General features: G+C 43.4%; 2 protein-coding genes, 1 non-coding gene and 1 pseudogene across 3 annotated transcripts; 2 read left to right on the forward strand and 2 right to left on the reverse strand.

The window, feature by feature from the left end:
* Positions 1-3,947: 3,947 nt before the first annotated feature.
* Positions 3,948-5,680, forward strand: LOC121772453 (protein SRC2-like). Its single transcript, XM_042169571.1, has one exon. The coding sequence runs from the start codon at positions 4,807-4,809 to the stop codon at positions 5,569-5,571; it is 765 nt and encodes a 254-aa protein (XP_042025505.1). The 5' UTR covers positions 3,948-4,806; the 3' UTR covers positions 5,572-5,680.
* Positions 5,681-7,116: 1,436 nt separating this feature from the next.
* On the reverse strand, positions 7,117-9,689 carry LOC121770108 (annotated as a pseudogene).
* Positions 9,690-13,584: 3,895 nt separating this feature from the next.
* LOC121770109 lies at positions 13,585-15,999 on the forward strand. Its single transcript, XM_042166905.1, has one exon. The coding sequence runs from the start codon at positions 13,585-13,587 to the stop codon at positions 15,997-15,999; it is 2,415 nt and encodes an 804-aa protein (XP_042022839.1).
* Positions 14,146-14,252, reverse strand: LOC121773109. Its single transcript, XR_006044682.1, has one exon. It is a non-coding gene; the product is annotated as a small nucleolar RNA R71 (small nucleolar RNA).
* Positions 16,000-19,927: the final 3,928 nt, after the last annotated feature.

Genomic DNA, 19,927 nt, shown 5'->3' on the forward strand with positions numbered 1-19,927 from the left:
GTCAAAACTAAGTCGGAATCTCACTCCGGCGGAGGAGGGTCCAACGACGACGATGGTAACAAATCAGAGGAAGGTAGCGACACGGGCGAGAAACCCGACCAGGGGAAGAACAAAGGGGGTTTGCAATTGCCGTCGTTCGACGGAATGGACCCCATCGGTTGGCTAGCCCGTGCCAACCAACAGTTCGAGATAACCGGAACTGCGACGGAATCCCGAGTTGCAGCGGCGGTGGTGGCAATGGAGGGACCGGCTTTGTATTGGATGACTTGGCTGCGTTCTCGTAAGCCCTCCCTCACATGGAAGGGATTTTCGGAAGCATTGGTTTCTCGGTTCGATACTCGTTTCCAAGGGAACGCATTTGAGAGATTGGCTGATATTAAACAAATTAAGGGAGTCGAGGATTACGTCAATTTGTTTGTTCAACTCTCAAGTCAAGTACCGGGCTTAACCGACGCTCATTATCTCGGCTATTTCATGAAGGGTCTTAAGGATCCAATACGAGGATTCCTACGCCTATTCAGGCCGACTGAACTGGAATCGGCAATGGAATTAGCACGTGATGTAGAAGATAATTTGGCAATCCAGGGGGGGAGGACGTACAAGTTTGAATTGGAATAATTCGACGCCAAGGAGAAGCGGCTGGAGTCGAAGCGGTTCAATGGCTTGGACTGACTCGATAGGAAGGCCAAATCAGAATTTCACTAGTAGTAACTCACGTCCGGGTGAGAAATCTTCTATGTCAAGGGCCAGTGAAGCGATGCAGCATCCACAACGACCTCGTTTTACGAGGATCTCTTCGCAAGAATTGGCGGAATTAAAGGCTAAAGGGCTGTGCTTCCGGTGTCGAAAACCTTATTCTCCGGGGCATGAGTGTAGCCTCAAACAGTTGCGAGTAATGATCACCGAAGGAGAGAAGATAGACCTGCAGCAGTATGAATTTTATCAGCCAACGGGACTTGAGGAGATGAACGAGGAGCATGAAGAGTCTGGCGAAGGAGACGTTGAGTTGCCATTATATTCAATGGCGGGCATTGATACCGCTCGGACTATGCGCCTGCATGCAAAGTTGGGAGAACACACTATCATAGTTCTTATAGATAGCGGAGCAAGCCACAATTTTATATCAAGGGCACTCGTGGACCGGCTGCAACTACAGCCCGATCGAGAGGAGCGATTCGGCGTTCTCTTGGGAAATGGTTTACGCCAAAAAGCGGAGGGTGCATGCCGGAAAATTGAGGTAACATTGGCGGGATGTCAGTTCCTATTAGATTGTTTTGTGTTTCCGCTAGGTGGTGTAGATATGATCTTGGGTATGACATGGCTTTCGACCTTGGGAGAGGTGAAGCACTACTACGACAAAATGATAATGAAGTTCGAAAAGGAAGGTCGCTGCATCAAGCTGCGGGGCGATCCTCAATTGTGCCGGGGACCTATCGGACTAAAATCATTAATCAACTCTCGCGATGCACAAGTATGGGCGATAGTACTAGAAGAAAAGGGGGACGCTGAAATACACGAGCAAGAAGGGGTACAAGAAGTGCTGCAACAATTTCACGAAGTATTTGGGGATCCGAAATCCTTACCACCTGAGCGAGTGACAGACCATCGCATTACCTTGGAAGATGGTACTCGACCAGTTTCTGTGCGACCGTATCGTTATGGGCATCACCAGAAGGACGAGATTGAACGATTGGTGAAGGACATGTTATTGGCAGGGATTATAAGACCGAGTTCGAGCGCCTTCTCAAGCCCAGTATTGTTGGTTAAAAAGAAAGACGGGAGTTGGCGATTTTGTGTCGATTATCGAGAATTAAATAAGGTGACGGTACCGGATAAATACCCCATTCCGGTGATTCAAGAGATGCTTGACGAGCTGGCTGGGGCGGTCGTTTTCTCCAAAATTGATCTTCGATCCGGATATCACCAAATCCGTGTTGCATCCGAGGACGTACCCAAAACCGCATTCCGAACTCACAGTGGTCACTATGAATTCTTGGTCATGCCCTTCGGCCTCACGAATGCACCGGCGACTTTCCAATCCACTATGAATGACATGTTCAGGCCCTATTTGCGTAAGTTTGTGTTAGTTTTCTTCGACGACATACTCATCTACAGCCGTTCGTGGGAGCAGCATCGAGTGCACTTGGAAACTGTGCTTTGGATTTTACAAGAAAATCAGTTTTTGGCAAATCATAAGAAGTGTACATTTGGTTGTCGGCAAGTCGAATACTTGGGTCACATAATTTCGAAGGATGGAGTAGCAATGGATCCGGATAAAATTAAGGCTGTGCTAGAGTGGCCGAGACCTTCGAGTATACGCGAGGTACGAGGATTCTTGGGTTTGACTGGGTACTACCGCCGTTTTGTCAGGGAGTATGGCTTAATTGCGAGGCCATTAACGATGTTATTAAAGAAAGACGCTCCCAAAGGCTTTGAGTGGACTGTTAAAGCGGAAGAGGGCTTCTGTCGCTTAAAGAGGGCTCTTACGGAGGCACCGGTGTTGGCATTGCCCCAATTTGATCGCCCCTTTGTTATCGAATGCGATGCTTCCGGAACGGGCATAGGGGCGGTACTAATGCAGGAGCGTCGACCGATTGCCTATTTCAGCAAATCTTTGGCTGATCGTACCTTGACAAAATCGGCGTATGAACGGGAAATGATGGGCCTCGCTTTAGCCGTTCAGCATTGGCGACCTTATCTACTGGGAAGGAAGTTTGTGGTGCGAACCGATCACCGGAGCTTGAAGCATTTGCTATATCAGAAGATTGTTACTCCCGCGCAGCAAGTTTGGATTGCTAAGTTGATGGGATATGACTTTGATATTGAGTATAAAACTGGAATTTCTAATGCTGCGGCGGACGCTCTATCACGACGGGACGGTGATGCCGAGTTGTCAGCATTAAGTAAGGCGGAGTGGCTGGGCTTCGAGGGGATCGAGAGCGAGCAACGGAGTGACGAGTATCTCAAGGCCATCATCGAATCAATTCAGCGGCAGCCGGACAGTAGACCGGGTTTTCGGTTGGTGGGAACGAAATTATTCTTTCACGATCGCATCACGCTACCGGCAGCATCGCGATGGATTCCCGAACTTCTTCATGAGTTCCATGATACCCCGTCTGGGGGACACGCAGGAGTATTGCGAACATATCGACGGATCGCAACCAACGTTTATTGGAAAGGTATGTTCCGTACTGTTAAAGAATATGTTGCTAAATGTTTGATTTGTCAAAAGATGAAATACGAGGCAATGTCGCCAGCCGGGTTGCTACAGCCGTTGCCTATTCCGCAACAAATTTGGGAAGATATTTCTATGGATTTCATCACATGCTTGCCTAAGTCGAAAGGATTTTCTGTGATATTGGTGGTGGTTGATAGGTTATCTAAGTATGCTCATTTCTTACCATTAAAGCCTCCGATCACTGCTCGCTCGGTGGCGGAAATCTTCATGAAAGAAGTGGTCCGCTTGCATGGAATTCCCAACTCCATTGTTAGCGATCGTGATTCCATGTTCATAAGTGTTTTTTGGAAAGAATTATTCGCGCAGTCCGGTACTCGCCTCAAGTTCTCTACAGCCTACCATCCTGAAACGGATGGTCAAACGGAGGTGACGAATCGGGTGTTGGAGACATACCTCCGTTGTTTCACTAGCGAGCAGCCCAAGCAATGGGTGAGATGGTTGGCATGGGCAGAATTTTGGTACAATACTTCATACCAAACCGCGGCGCGAATGACTCCCTTCGAGGTGGTATATGGTCGGCCGGCTCCAACTCTTCGCCGTTTTCTGCCCGGGGAGTGTAAAATGCCGGCAGTGGTTGAAACTTTGGCCAGCCGAGATGAAGTTTTGCAGCGACTTCGGGGAAATCTAATGCAAGCACAGCAGGAGATGAGCATTCAGGCCAACAAGCACCGTCGAGACGTAGAGTTTATGATTGGTGATAAGGTGTTCCTGAAGGTCCGACCGTTTCGGCGAGCCTCGTTGCGGGATGGTAAGGATCATAAGCTGTCGGCTAAGTTTTATGGGCCTTTCGAAATTCTTGCTCGGGTTGGGAGCAGAGCATACAAGCTGCGCCTTCCGGAAGGCAGCAAGGTACATCCGGTGTTTCATATCTCTCAACTAAAGAAGGTGGTGGGAAATCATGAAGTTACAACTGAATTTCCGGAATCTATAGAACTGCCGGTCTTGCCAATGCTCGAGCCAGAACAAATCTTGGCATTGCGGGTGATTCCAATGGGGGAACGTGAAGTTGAGCAACTATTGGTGAAATGGAAAGGTGAGGGTGAAGATGGGGCTACGTGGATCGACTTGCAACATTTTATGGGGCAATTTCCAGATTTTGACCTTGAGGACAAGGTCGATTCTAAGGGGGATGGAATTGATATGAAGCGAAAGGGTGACAACCAGGGAAAGCCCTTGATAGTGTATCAAAGGAGGAAGAAGCGTGAGGATCGGGATTGAGTCTACATTCGTGGGCTGTGTAATTAGTATAAATATTGTAAATAGTGTGTATTTTGTAAATAGGAGTGTGTATCTTGTAAATAGAATAAGGGGCGGTTATGATGCGCCTGTTGGGGGGGGGGGAAGTCGGTTATTATGATTATTTCCCTATTAATAGTTTAGGAGATTATGATTGAAAGGGATATAGATTGTATCAAGGGAAAGCCTGGGGCTTGGGCGGCACTGCCGATTGAATAAAGAATTTCTACAATTGTTTTCCTTTCAATTCTGTTCCTAACACCTTTCCACCCACCACCACTAGTTTTATCGTAGGTTTCTTTCTTAACTTGTGTTTGAGTTTTTCAAAGAAAATGGTGCACCCAACTCTAGACATCACGGTTCAATACGCCCAGGATTTGAACAAGGTCAGTTTAATTTCCAAAATGGACGTGTACGTCGTCGTTTCCATCTCTGGCGGAGATGCAAACCCCAAGCAAAAGACTACAACACCCATCAACCACGGCGGCGGCACCAACCCCACCTGGTCTTTTCCGATGAACTTCGCGGTGGAGGAGGCCGCGCTCATGCAAAACCGCCTCATGCTAGACTTCGACATAAAGTGCGACAAGGCCTTAGGCGACAGAGTCATCGGCGGAGTCCACGTCCCCGTTAAGGAGCTTCTTGATATTCCGGCCAAGGGCTGCGCCGCCAAGAATTTCGTCACCTACCAAGTCAAAAAGCCCGATGGAAGGCCCAAAGGGAAACTCACCTTCTCCTACCATTTCCGACCAACCACCGCCTCGCCGCCGCCGCCGGATTCCACGATTGCGTACCCTGTGGTGGAGCCCGTTAAGCCATATGAGCTGATGATGGCGACGGGAGGCTATTCGCCTTCTCCGCCATATTTGCCGGCGGCGTTGGGAGTTTATCCGCAGCCGGAGGTATGCGGAGGACTAAATCCACCACCGCCGCCGCCGCCGTCATCGGACCTGCCAGCTTGTGGTATGATCAAACCGGAAGTCTATCCGTGTTTAACGCCGCAGGGGCATTTTGGTCATTCGCCGCCGATGATGCAGCTAGCTCCGGATTGGTGGATTGCTGATTGTAGATATGAAACGCGATGCACCGGATTTTGATTCAAATTATTTTATTTTTTGTTTTTTACTTTCATCCACATTATTTTACTAGTGTTCAATAAAATTGTGATTGTGCTACTACTTTTTTCATTGTATGGATCGAGCAAGGCAAAACACATACTTAAATCCTCCTTAAATCCTTGTACTTTAATTGTTTATTTCAATAGGTTTTTATACAATTTTTTCTTTTTAGTAAGTCTTTTACTTTTATATTCTAATCCTTATTTGACGGAATCATTAACTTTTTCGTTATAAAAAAACACATCATATGTTAATTATTTAAATATATTCCACCTAATATCCTAGTTGAAAAATATGAACATAACATAAATATAAAAAGAGGATAAAAAAAACAAAAAAACTAAAGAATTTCAAATCATTAAAAGAAATTTGTTGTTTGATTTTTTGAAGTTCGAATATTGTTCCAAATATGAATTAATATTCAAACTTCAAATGATCAAACAACAAATTTCTTTTAACGATTTGGAATTTTGTAATTTTTTTTGTTTTTATATTTGTTTTTGTTTTATTTTTATTTTTTTATATTTATGTTATGTTCATATTTTCCAACTAGGATATTAGGTGGAATTTATTCAAATAATTAATATATGATGTGTTTTTTTATAACGGAAAAGTTAACGGTTCCGTCAAATAAGAATTGGAATATATCAAATATAAAAGTACAAGGACTTACTAAAACAAAAAAATTGTATAAGAACCTATTGAAATAAACAATCAAAGTATAAGGGCTTAAGGATGTGTTTTGCCGCTAAATAATTAATTTATTAGATGTTATGCCAATAAACCAAATATAAATTTGAATTTTATGTGAATACAAATACTCAAAATACTAATATTGAGAGTGTACTTTCGGATCAATAGTACTCCAGTATATTAAAAGATCTTACATATCGAAGTCGTGGGACTGAATATTAGTGATACGATGGGCATATTTTCATCATTAGCATAATTAAAAATATTGCAAAAACTAGGGATAGTACAAAATGTTTAACCTTTGCTACAAGATGTTTCACCTTTGCCGATCTTCATTAATTTTTTAATTATAATAGCTTATTTCTATTAGAATTTAAAATTAAGTCAGAACATATGCATAGTGCATTTGCCTCTTACTAGAAAATTGGGCGTATGACACTATTTATGATGCAAATGAACCTAAATGGTTATTCGAATTTGTGTAGGTACCCTGCCAATTTCTACCATCTTAAACATTGAATCAGTCAAGAAAGAATTGGTGGAATTTAACAACCTTATAAAATAGGCAAGAAACATTTTTAGCGTGATTTAGACGGATGACTAGTTTTATTTTATGTTGGTACAAAAAAACTGTTTTGCTAGGTCTTCCTTTTTCTTGATGACTATTCTTTAGTCTAATGAGCTATCATTTTCGTGTCACTTGTTTCCAAATAAATTATGGTACCATTTCATTTAAAAGCAGTGGACTTGGTCTTACTTAAATTAAGTTCATGGAAATTATGTTTGAGTTTGGCGTCCAAATGTAGGCACATTGCATTTTGTAAGTCGTAGTATCATAAATACATATTTATAAAATATCTAATTCACTATTTAAAAGTATCAGATTCGTTTAATAAATATTTGAGTTTGATTACATCCAAACACACATATGCTTGCCTATTACAAGATTTAAAACTAAGTAAAATAATCCAATATGTTCGATTATTAATGCCTGATTATCCGAATCTGAGTAACCTGAAAGTTATAGAAAATGAAAATGAAAAACAAAAAATGATCAAAGGAAGACAATAACATTTTTTCCATTAAAAAGAAAAGAGCAATAAGCTCATATATCCATTGATTCAAGAGAATAATAGCAAGTAGCATACCGTTAGGCTCGAGATGTCACTGATGTCTCCTACGTGTGTGCCCCCGCACGGGCACCCTAGGGTTTGGCCGAGCTGCACAATCCGGGGCGTGCTGTCCTGAAAAGTACGAGTATCGGATTTGAACAATCATATATATCTAGGGTTGTCAAAATATCCGGCCGGGCCTGTTTAGGTTAACATTCCCCCTGAGTGCAAGTTACATATAGGAGAGAGGAACAGTACGCTGACCTTGGGTATGTACTCAGGGAGTGATCCACCGCAGAGTTCAGAAGCTTTATCGTAGGGTAAAATGGAGACGGTCACCTGGATGAGGCGGGGGACATAGTTATAGTAACGACACAACGTCATTCTCAAGTATATGAAGAGTGAAGGTTTAATTATAATAGTACTACATACTTTCCCTCCTTTTGTGATCAAACTGTTAGCTTCTGCTTGCTTTGCAATTCATTCTGTGGAACTGCGCCTTTGTATTCCACATACGGAGGCCTGCAAACAACACGAACCAGGAAACTCATCCAGACGAAACCAAGGAAAAACAAGGAGGGAGAAGATTATTATCAGGAGACAAACGGTTAGCTATAATAAATCTGTTTCAACTCAGGGTAGAAGATGTGTTATCAAACTAAACTTGGATTCCAGAAAAGCTACACTCAGCTGTCAATCCATTAGATTTTCATATTAACAATCTCATTCTCTGAAAAACGAAGAAGCGGAAAAGTTCATAATGTAAATCGTAAAAGTTTGTACCCATCTGGGAAGTGGTATCCTTTGGAAGGCTCCAAGTGCTCCCATCCAACGTTTCTCACACACAGATCAAGTAAATGCCCAGCTGAGTGTAGCCTGCAGCAACATTGCATTGCTTGTATTATGCTTAGTAATTGGTATAGCAGCATCAAATTTCTTGCCAAAGCTAAAAGCTTAAGATTTTCAAGGAAATCACAGATACGACATGTCAACTGACATTGGTTCTTTCTTCTCAATATAGATGTTTAGGTATCTAAAGATAATATTTTATATACTAATAGAAGCTCAAAGCCAGACATTTCAACACACCAGCGTTAAGAGCATATGACGAGATTTGAACTAACATTGCTTCTACTATAGTATAACACAGATGAACGATGTGTGTTTTGGAGAAAAACTTGCTCATGCTAGTAGAAGGTCAAAGCTAAAAAACTTCAACAACTCAAACAACCTGACATTTGAGAAATCACAAAATGTGAAATAACATTGTCCGGGCTCTATGGCATATTACGATGCTAACCGATGAAAAATATTCCATACGCCAATATTTTCACAAATCATTCTACCAACTCATAAAATGCAAAATTACACAGCTTCTACTCTACATAGTATAGTAATAACGGTGTGTGGAGAAAAGCTTGCATAAACTAGAAGTAGCTCAAAGCCGCAATTCAAACAACCATCAGCGAGAGAACCACAAACTAAATCACATTGAAACTCCATACTATGGCAGTTTCAATATGTGTTACACAAACTAAATGGTTGCTGGCAGTAAATAAAAATCACAACCTATATAATACTAACATTGATCCTACTCTGTGTATGTGGCTAACTGAAGAAAAGATTGCATAAACTAAGGTCTAACATTAAGAAGTATGAGAAAATCACATAAAGTGAACTTCAACAAGGTCTAAATCACATAAAGTGAACTTCAACAAGGTCTAAATCACTTGCATAAATTAAGAACTAAAAATAAGTACTATGAAAAATCACATAAAGTGAACTTCAACAAGGTCTTGAAATTAGGTTAAGATGAATCAATTGATACTCTCACAAATTTCACAAACAGGGCAATTTCACGACTGCAAGATCATATTTTAGATATTAATACCTGGAATTAAGTGCACGCCTTTCTTGATCCACACTCAAGAAAACGTGAGCACCTTTCTCAAAATTCCCATCTTTGGAATTGAACCGGCCATAGTGATACACCTATTAACAGTCCAAAAATGTGAACACAAACAAAAATAACCCCAAAAATATTGTAGCAAATTATGGTCGAAGAGAAAAACAGACGATTTTATCCTTTGATCGGACATCCTCAACAACGAAGGTGAGGTGGGCTGGAAAATAGTGGAATCCAGCACCAAAGTCTGCCGCCCATCATCACTCTTTTCACGATTTCATCAACAAAATTTAGTTAGATAACAATTGCGTAATACTGTGAGAGAGAGAGAGAGAGCTGACCAGGAAGGAGGAGAGAACAGTGGAAGTGGATTGGAGTTTGGACATGTCATCAAAGTAATCTAGATTTGTTGGGCTTAGACCATCCACAACACGTCCCGTCCCGGTCTCGCGTCTCGTCCCGGAGGGACGGGTTCGCCGCGGGACGCGTTGCAGCACCCATCCCGTCCCCAGCCCGAGCCCGTCTCGTCCCGTAGCCCGTACCCGCGAGACGCGGGACGCGCTGTCCCGCCACGCGCCTGGGACACGTGGAGCTCGTCCCTTGCGTGCGTGTCGCCCACTCGCTGCCCCGCGAGTGGGCGAAGTCACTGATGACGCAATAATTCGTTTTTTTTTAAAAAAATTGAATTTTTAATTTTTTTTATACAAACGGTAATATTACCGTTTGATTTATATTTTTGTTTTTTATTTTTTTTATTTTTTTTACTCTATAAATAATCTTATTTCATACTCATTTCAAACACAAACACACATCTATTCTTCTCAAATCCTCTCTATCACTCCAATTTCCATCTTCAATAACCTAAAATAAATGGATCCTTTTGAGCAAATGCGTCAATTAATGGAACAATCACTCGAAGAAGATCGACGACGGGAGGCGGAGGAAGCCGCGCCACCCCACGACGCTCCCGGAAGTACATCAATCGGAACCGGGAAGAAGCCGCCGCACGGTTAGTACGCGACTATTTCTGCGATAACCCAATTTGGGGAGATACCTACTTCCGTCGCCGTTTCCGCATGCGGAAACCGCTATTTCTCCACATAGCGAATACTTTGGCGGCCAGAGAAGAGTTCTTCCGAGAAGGGTTCGACGCGGTCGGCCGTCCCAGCCACACGACGCTGCAGAAATGTACTGCAGCCATCCGGCAGCTTGCGACTGGACAAACGGCCGACATATTCGACGAATACCTGCACATCGGAGACACCACTGGGCGCATGTGCTTGCTCAACTTCTGCAGAGGCGTCCGGGCAGCCTTCAGTGACGAATTTCTCCGGAGGCCAACCACGGAGGATTGTCAGTTCCTCCTCAACCTGCACGAACAAGTGCACGGATCCCCCGGGATGCTTGGCAGTGTCGATTGCATGCACTGGCAATGGAAGAATTGTCCGGTGGCTTGGAGGGGGTCCTACACGAGCGGCCACAAAGGCACCCACCCAACCGTTGTACTCGAGGCCGTTGCCGACTACCGGCTTTGGATCTGGCACGCGTACTTCGGGGTTCCTGGCTCGAACAACGACGTAAACGTGCTCCAACAGCCCGACCTCTTTACCGAAGTTTTGGATGGTAAAGCGCCGGCCATCAACTTCGTCGCCAACAACCGGCGGTATAAAATGGGGTACTATCTCGCCGACGGCATCTACCCGAAGTGGCCGACCTTCGTGAAGACGTGCGGCAGGCCTGCGAACCCAAAGCAGGCTCTTTTTGCGCAGAAGTAGGAGGCTGCGCGCAAGGATGTGGAGAGGGCGTTCGGGGTTCTCCAAGCGCGCTTCAACATCATCAAAGCCCCGGCTCGTTCGTGGTTCATGGAGAGCATGGTCGACATCATGTATACGTGCATAATCTTGCACAACATGATTGTCCGAGACGAAGGACCCGATGCGGGAAATTGGTTCGACCCCGAATCCCCCGGAAGCTCAACCGCAAGTAGTCCGCCGCGAAGTGGAGCGCATCCGTCTATACAAGAACGGTTGGCTATTCGGGCAAAGACACGCGACTCTAGCGCCCACACCCAACTCCAAGAGGATCTAATTGAGAACATTTGGGAAAACCTTGGCGGAGCAAATTAAATTATGTCATTTTTATTTTTTGGGAATTTTAATTATGTCTTCGTTTTTTTTTAATTTTAAGTTGTAATGTTATTTTAATTTTAATAAAGTGTGTTTGTTTAAATTGAATTGGGTTGAAAAAAAAATTATAAATGAAATTGAATGAATAGTAATTAAGGGACGGTATAGAGACGGTTAAGGGACGGAGTGTTGCAAGTTCCGTCCCTTAGTTAAGGGATGGATGAAAAAAGGACAGTGGGGCTCTCAAATAGTGCTCAAATAGTAGTTAAGGGACGGTTTAAGAGACGGTATAGAGACAGCGTAGTGGATGGTCTTAGATTTTCTGCTGGATTTCTCAAGAGCTCTGTAACTCACGGTCTCTGTGTAAACTGTTTAAAATTGTCTTCTCCCACTTTGGCGTTAAAATAGTACGAAAAATATCTCATTCTGTCATTTTGCAATTTAAAGTGTTACTTGATGTGAATCAAATTTACATTGTTATTCCCATAACTTTACATGATTTATATAGTTTGATGCTTGCAAAAGTGTGTTTTATGGTGTAGGAAGAGGAGTAAATGGTGAAACAAAGAAGGAAGCTCGGAGGGTGAAAAGCTGTGCAGAAAGCTCTCAAAAGTGTCCACCCGGCCGGGTTAATTTCATGCCCAAAAATACCACCCGGCCGGGTGATTTTCGCGAGGCTGGTGAGTCCAGAATGCTCTCAAAATTGGCCACCCGGCCGGGTTAATTTTATGCCCATTAATGTACCCGGCCGGGTAGATAAATTGCAACTGCAATTTGGCAGTTTCGTGAGCTGTTGACGGCAGTTTCCAGAGGATGCAGAAAAGAAAAGGCTGGAAAAGAGGAGAAAGAGGGGACGGATGGGACATTAGGGAGTGGTCAACAAAAAGTGAAGGGATTAAAAAATTGGGAGGAAGTGACGTGAGGATTGGGAATTAAAAACAAAAAAAGAAATTGAGGAAAGAGGGGCGGCGAATTGGGAGTTTCTGCCATCATTCCAACGCTCCATTTCGGAATCCCAATTCCACTCAACGAGAGCAAGCTTCCTACGGTTTTTATTGCATATTTCACAATGTTTTTAGGCTAAGCTCTCTATGTTGCTCCAAGTTGTAATCTAGGCTTGTATGGATGTTTTCACACCATCGAATCATGTGTTTTGATACCAACAATGTTTGCTATGATTAAACTCTACGTTTTCTTGCTAAAGATGTAGTGTTGTTAATTCCTTAACTATTGTCTCTTTAACATAGTTTAGGATTGATTGATTGTTGGTGTGCTATCGAATCAGAACTGTTCAGGGGATAAATTGATAGTGGATTAGGTAAGTAATTATAGTAGACGACGTTTGTTCCCGCGCATCCGCAGGAACTAAATGTCGTTGAAAGTTGGTTCATGGAACAAGTGTTCAGCTGACTGTGAACTATACGTCGTAGACATGTTCAGTGCACGCGATTAGGTTGATAATTATAATCCCGTCGTATGTTTCGTTGTAAATGGTGTAAAACAACGCAAGCTTAGAGAGCAAATTGGAGTGACTTCTTTTTCTCGTGTTAAAAATCTCATTTTAGTAGCTTAAATTAGTTAACCATCTCAAAATCAAAACAAAATCTTTATATGCTTTGTGTAGTCATATTAAGTGTAAGCAATCTTGCCTCCCTGTGGATCGACACTTGAAATACTACTACGATACTGTATTCTTGCAGTAGTGTAGTATTATTAGAGTTAAAATAATTGAACTTGATAATCTTTATACATTGATTAAGAACTCTAAAATATCACATCAAGTTTTGGCGCCGTTGCCGGGGAGGCAATAGCTTGTTTATGCTTAAGTGTTTTAGTTTTTATTTCGTTTTGTTTGATTTTTCTTTTTGAGTTTTTTAGGTACATTGTTCGTGTTCTACGGTGTGATAGCCATCTACCACATCCGGACTTGAAGACGAAGGAGTGTATTATTTTAGGTAATTTTTAGCTAACTCTTAGTTTAGTTTTAGGTAGTTTTGTTTGCACACTAGCACACACGTTTTATAGGACTTACCCCGAAGTTGTCGAGAGGTCTCGCTTTCGGTAATTAGGAAATATATTGTGCTTGTGCTTGGTGTATTTTCTGTTGTGTAGGTAAAATACAAAAAAAAAAAGAAAAAAAAAGAGAAAGTCGTGAATGCACACGAGATCTCAGGGTACACCGCCTTTCGGATTACTCTGTTATCAAAGAAGGAAAGGGTCAGGAAGTTCAGTCGGGTTTGAAATTCAACAGGATTCGCCGAGTCCAATCAGAGATAACCCATTGTTTGAGAGTAGTGACAGTGATCTAGAAGCTGAGTTGATGGCCGACAATAATAACAACAACGCTGTCCCACCACCCGTTGTGAGGTTTGGCGACACTCTTAGATCGGGAATTGAGTACCCCGGAGAGTTTGCTTATGCGAACAACAACATCAACATTCCACCTCACTACATTAGTTTGGTGAATGGGGGGAATCTTTTCCATGGACGGGATGATGAGGACCCGGTGAGCCACCTCAATGCCTTCTACGAGTTGACGAACTCTCACAGACCCCCGAATGTGGAACACAATCTGATCAAGAGGGTCTTATTCCCATTCTCTCTGAGGGAGAAAGCAAGAGCTTGGTATGACTCTATCCCGGGCTACAACATAGCAACGTTCCAAGAGTTGAAGACGTTGTTCCTCTTGGAATACAATTCTCCTATGAAGATTGAGAAGTTGAGAGAGGAGATCACCTCTTTCCGACAAAAGTATGATGAGTCCTTTGCAGAAGCTTGGAAGAGATTCACAGACTTGATAAGGAAATGCCCGAGCCATGGTCTAGCTCCGGGGCATGACCTTTTGAAATTCTACAAGGGACTCAACAATGAAGGCACGGGACTAGTTACTGCAGGCTCTAATGGAAACCTGGATGACTTAACGCATGAGGAGGTGAGAGCCTTATTCCAAAGGTTGGCTAACAATCAACGGAACTGGCACAACCCAAGGAGAGCAGCGGAGAAAGGAGGAGACACATTCGGTGCTACAAAGGATGCAGAGAGAGTATCTGCAATTGAAGCTCAATTGGCAGATATAAGCACCCAGATGTCGTCGATGACAAAGGCAGTGAAATCGCTGCAACTGACTCCTAAACCCCAAGCAGTGGCAGTGATGAGATGTGGATTGTGTCAAGGAGGGCATCATACTGATCAATGCTCTAGTCTTCAAGGACCACCAATCGAGGATGTGAACTACATTGGCAACAATGGCCAAGGGTTTAACCAAGGCAACCAATACAACAATCAGCAGAATTGGAGGCCTCAGCAATCGAACTGGAATCAAAGTGGTCCTAGCAACAACTCGGGGAACCAATGGAGGACAAACACTCAACCCCCGGGTTATGAGAAGAAGCCATCGGTAGAAGATCAATTGGGACAGATACTCTCCTTCATGACCAAGAGTCAAAAGGAGAATGAGAGCTTCAAAGAAAGGACGGTAGAGAAGTTTGGTCAGATGGAGGCTACATTGAGGAATCTCGAGACTCAAATTGGGCAGATTGCTACAGCATCTCACACAAGAATTCCTAATGCTATCCCGAGTGATACGGTGCCCAATCCTAAAGGTTTTGAACAGTGCAAGGCAGTTAAGTTAAGAAGTGGAAAGGATCTTGAGTCTCCAATCATGCTAGATGCACAAAACGGCTCGAACATCTTGCACGCAGGGGCGGACAAGTTGTTTGGCTCACAAACCTCGCACGCAGGGGCGGACGAGGGGATTGAGTGGGCTACTACCGAAGCTAGGGAAGGTCAACAAGAAAAAGAAGAGTCAACCATGAGTGATATCCACAAGAAGAATCCACTAAGTCCGGCAATGGACCCGAAGTGTCCATTTAATTTTCCAGATTTTATCCCGCCACCACCTTTCCCAGTCGAGAATAAGAAGAAGGGTAGGAAAATAATTCAAGAGAAAGGACTCGATTGGATGATGAACATTATCAGGAAAGTTAATGTAGATGTGTCCCTGGTGGATTTGTTCCTACACTTTCCTAAATTCTCCAAGTTTTTTAAGGATCTTGTTGCGAAAAAGGAGAAGATACAAGACGATGGTGTGGTGATATTGAGCGCATTTTGCTCACAATTTGTGAAGGGAAAGATGCCGGCAAAGAGAAGAGACCCTGGAAGCTGTGTGATCCCATGTGAGATGGGAGATAAGAAGTTCCCAAAATGCCTACTTGATCAAGGCTCGGGAATATCATTGATGGCTCTGAAAACCGCACGGTCAATCGGTCTAGAAGCGAGGATTGAACCAATCGACATTGACCTACAATTGGCGGATCATTCAATTGTGAAACCAAAAGGTATCATCGAGGATGTCTTGGTGAAGGTTGATAGATTTGTACTCCCGGTTGACTTCATTGTCCTAGAGATGGAAGAGGACAAGGATATGCCTATCCTATTTGGTAGGCCATTTTTAGCAACCGGTGATGTTGTGATAGAGACCAAGACAAATACGGTCATGTTTCGAGTAGATGGAGAGAATGTGGTGATCAAGCAAGAGAAGGCGGGGAAGCGCCTATTGGAGCCTGGATAGAGGTAGACAAGGATGAAGAAGGTCGAGCCAACGACTATAAACAAATGCGCTGATTGGGAGGCAACCCAAGTTTTTTTTTTGTTTTTATTTTTGATTTCATATGTTGGAGGTTTTGTTTGCTCAATTCTTTCCTCTAACATTTATTTTGAATTGAGTGTTCTTTTTGTGTGTTTTGTTTTTGTTGGTTGTTGGTGTAGGAGCAACATGGAGAAAGGGCTTACATTGGAGCTTATGAGAGAGTACACCTACAATTGGAGATACACCCGCCCTCCCACCCGAATGCACTATGGACATCATGCCAAGTTTGGGGGAGTATTTTATCCCTTTACTTTTAATGTTCTTCTTTGCATGCATTGAGGACAATGATGCATTCAAGTTTGGGGGGGTTGATTTATGCATGATGCATGTTTTTGGGTGTATTCTTTGCTAAAGTGTGTGAATCAAGTAATTGACGGGTGCATGCTAGATCTTTGGCTTTCTGGTTGGGAATTTTGCTTGATTTTACTTGATCTTTGAAGCCTAGGATGAATGGAATTCGTGCATGAATTTATTTGAAAGAGCATGTTGTGATTACAATCGATTTCTTGAGTTGAGGAGAGTATGAAAATCGCTTGTCTTGTGGAAATTATTTTGGATTGATTTGTTTTATCGAGTTGCGTGCTTGTATTCATTTGTGTCAACGATTTGGGAGGATAAGGCACTAGGATGAACTCCATGGCCAAATGATCACATGCCTAGTCCTACACATGATCCCCTAGAAGCCACTTTGAGCTTAATTTCCTATTATTTGTGTAAACACTTAGCCTATCACTTAGCCAATTAAATAAGCCTCATTTTAGTCTCATCGAAAGACCTTGCTACTATTTGGGTGCTAAATACTAGTTTGAGCTTGGTGGTTGAATGTTGAGTGTTGGGTGGTGTATTGGAAAAGTGTAGACATTTTTAGACTTGATGTAATGTATAAGTGAAAAGAATGAAGTTCTTAGAGAAGGAAAAAAAAAAAAACAAAAAGAAAGAAAAAGACGACCTCCAAATTTGCAAGAGTCGGGGTCTTGTTTAGAAAAAAAAAAGAGAGAGAGAGAGAAGTGAAATAAAGTAGAGCTTCTATTTGTGTAATATGTAATCTTGTCTAGATTTGATCTTAAGTTTGGGGGAGTGAGAATATGGTTGTAATATTTTGTTGTTTGATATTTGGAAGGAAGTTGTAGGAGGGAAGAATTTGGCACTCAAATGTGTAGCCTTTGAGCTCACTATCCATATTTAACCTACCTCATCCCTAGCCCCATTACAACCTTGAATTAAGACCTTGGACCTTATTGTTGATGCTTGTGGATGCTTTGTAAATAACTTGGTAGAGTGAATGAAGTTTGATTTGAAATCCGCGAGTCTATGTGGTAAGTAATGCTCGACGAGTCAATGATGACGGTTTGAGTTGTATGATCACATGTTTGGACTTACTTTGAAATGCACATTGACTTGAAGTTCTAAGTTGATAAGTGATGGTTCATGAGAGTGGGAGATCTTGATTGAAATTGTTGGGGGTTTAGACTTTGTCATTCATGTCTCTACGTGTTTCATTCTTTTGAAAACTTTTGAAAAAAAACTTTTGTGAGTTGAGCTTCAAAGTGTTGTGTTTTATATGATCTTGCTCGAGGACGAGCAAGTAAATAAGTTTGGGGGTTGATGGGGTACGAACTAAACAAGCCCAAGGAAGAGTATGAGTTCGGCATTACCAAAGAGTTCGGAGGAGTTCGGCATTACCAAAGAGTTCGGCCTCAGCCTACAGCTCGGTAAAAGCCAACCAATCAAGCTCTGCTCTCAGGTCGGCATCAAGCTCTACTCTCAGATCGGCAACCAAAGCAGTTCGGTCTCAGTATTCGACCGAACAAGGAGTTAGTGGACCCATGCAGGATTTCCACAACTTCCAACACACCCACTACCACGTGGCGTCAACTCAGGCCACGATCTTAGGCCATGACCTACACGACCTCCACGACCTAGAGTGATGATGTAAGCCACGATCTTAGTTCAATGTATAAATAGAACTTAGATCTGATAGAAGGGGTTAGAATCTCTCTAGAGAAATAATCATATAGCAAGTCTGTGTTGTAAGCTGTAATTCGCAGATCAAGCAATACAAACCTGCCCCCATTTCTCCCCGTGGACGTAGATTTACCTCAGTAAATCGAACCACGTAAAATTCTCTGTGTCGTAATTTATTTTTACGAGCATTTATCATCATCAAAAATTCGCGGAATCATCACTGGCGCCGTCTGTGGGAGGGATAAATCCACCACCAGTTCTCATGGCGGAGGAACAAGCCGCTCCAAAAGCCGTCACACCGAGTCTTCCCAGCAGCCCGATTTGAACGAGGCTGTCAAGCTGTTTTTGGCTGAAAAGCAGGAGGAATTCTTAACCTTCCTGCAGAGAAGCCAAAAGCAGCCGGAGGCGAAAACGGCGGATTCTCCCTCTCCCTCCATACGAGACAGTCACTACCACAGTAGTATCATGTCTTCCAGAAGAAAGAATCCTCGGTACCGGAATCACAGGAGAACTCCATCTCCTCCATACCGAAGAAATGTCGGGTTCGCCATGTACGGAGCATTGAGGACTCCGTTCTCGGACGATATTACCCGAACTTCCCTACCACAGAACTACCGAACTCCGTCGATAACCTATGACGGACTCGTGGATCCTCATGATTTCTTGGGACGCTATCAATATAACATGGCGAACCAGGGTCTCAACGAGGTCCACATGTGCAAGCTGTTTCCCGAACTGCTTATCGGGAACGCAAGAAGGTGGTTCGATAGCCTCCCCAAAGGCAGCATTAGATCCTACCGAGATCTAATGGATGCTTTCCACAGGAGGTTCTTTCAGAAAGCGGAAGCCGGAAGCACTTCGGCTCAGCTGCTTTCCATACGTCAAGGTCGCGACGAAAAGATCAGCGACTTCCTGACGAGATTCCATAAGGAATGCCTACAGGTAGATAATCTCAATGATCTACTTGTCATTTCGGCATTCCAAAATGGAATCCTGCCCGGAGCTCTCTACAGAAAGCTCGTGGAGTGCGGTCCGCAAACAGCTCAAGAGATGTGGGACATTGCGGACGAGTTTTCTCGTGCCGATGAGGCAGACCGTCGAAAACGGTCTTTAGACAGCTCATTTAGAGAAGACAAAAAGAAGCCCGGTCATAGCGATCAGAGGCATCCTCGCCGAACACCTTCTCCACTAAAGGAGAGATAGCGGTCATCCGAGGTGATCGAAAAAGAGCAAGTGTGTTCGCAGATTGCGCTTAAAAGTGCCGAGCAATCAGTTCGGCACCATCGAGCATAGCAATCACAGCAGCCGGAATCAGAGGCCGGCGAAATGACCGAAGTCACACCGGAGCCGAACTCGATGGTGTACGGCGCTGAAGCCGTGATTCGGTTGAGATCGGCATATCCAGTCCCCGAACTCAATTTCTCCTCAGAAATGAATGGTGACGGACTGAGAGCCGAACTAGATCTTGCCGAAGAAAGAAGAGAATTGGCCTGCCTAAAAGCAGCCAAGTACAAGGAGCAAGTAGCCCGGTATTACAACCAAAGGGTGAAGAAGCTGCAATTTCAAGTGGGAGATCTCGTCTTGAGAAACAACGAAGTAAGCCGAGCAGAAAAGCTGGGCGAACTCGAGCCCACATAGGAAGGTCCATATCGGGTGTCAGAAGTCCTCGGCAAAGGGTCTTAAAAATTGACTCACGCGTCAGGAGCACAAGTACCCCGAACATGGTACGTTTCCAACCTCAAGAAGTTCCATTTGTAAGAGACAGTCCGGTCAGTCAGTCTTATGTGTTTTCTTTGTTTTTTACTTGTTCTTGTCTCTACGTGCGTTGTGTCTGTCTATGTGAGTGTCGTCTCTTACAAATAAAACTGAGGTATCTCGTTCTTCA

The sequence above is a fragment of the Salvia splendens genome, chromosome 16 (assembly GCF_004379255.2).
Source record: "Salvia splendens isolate huo1 chromosome 16, SspV2, whole genome shotgun sequence".
Lineage (NCBI taxonomy): Eukaryota > Viridiplantae > Streptophyta > Magnoliopsida > Lamiales > Lamiaceae > Salvia > Salvia splendens.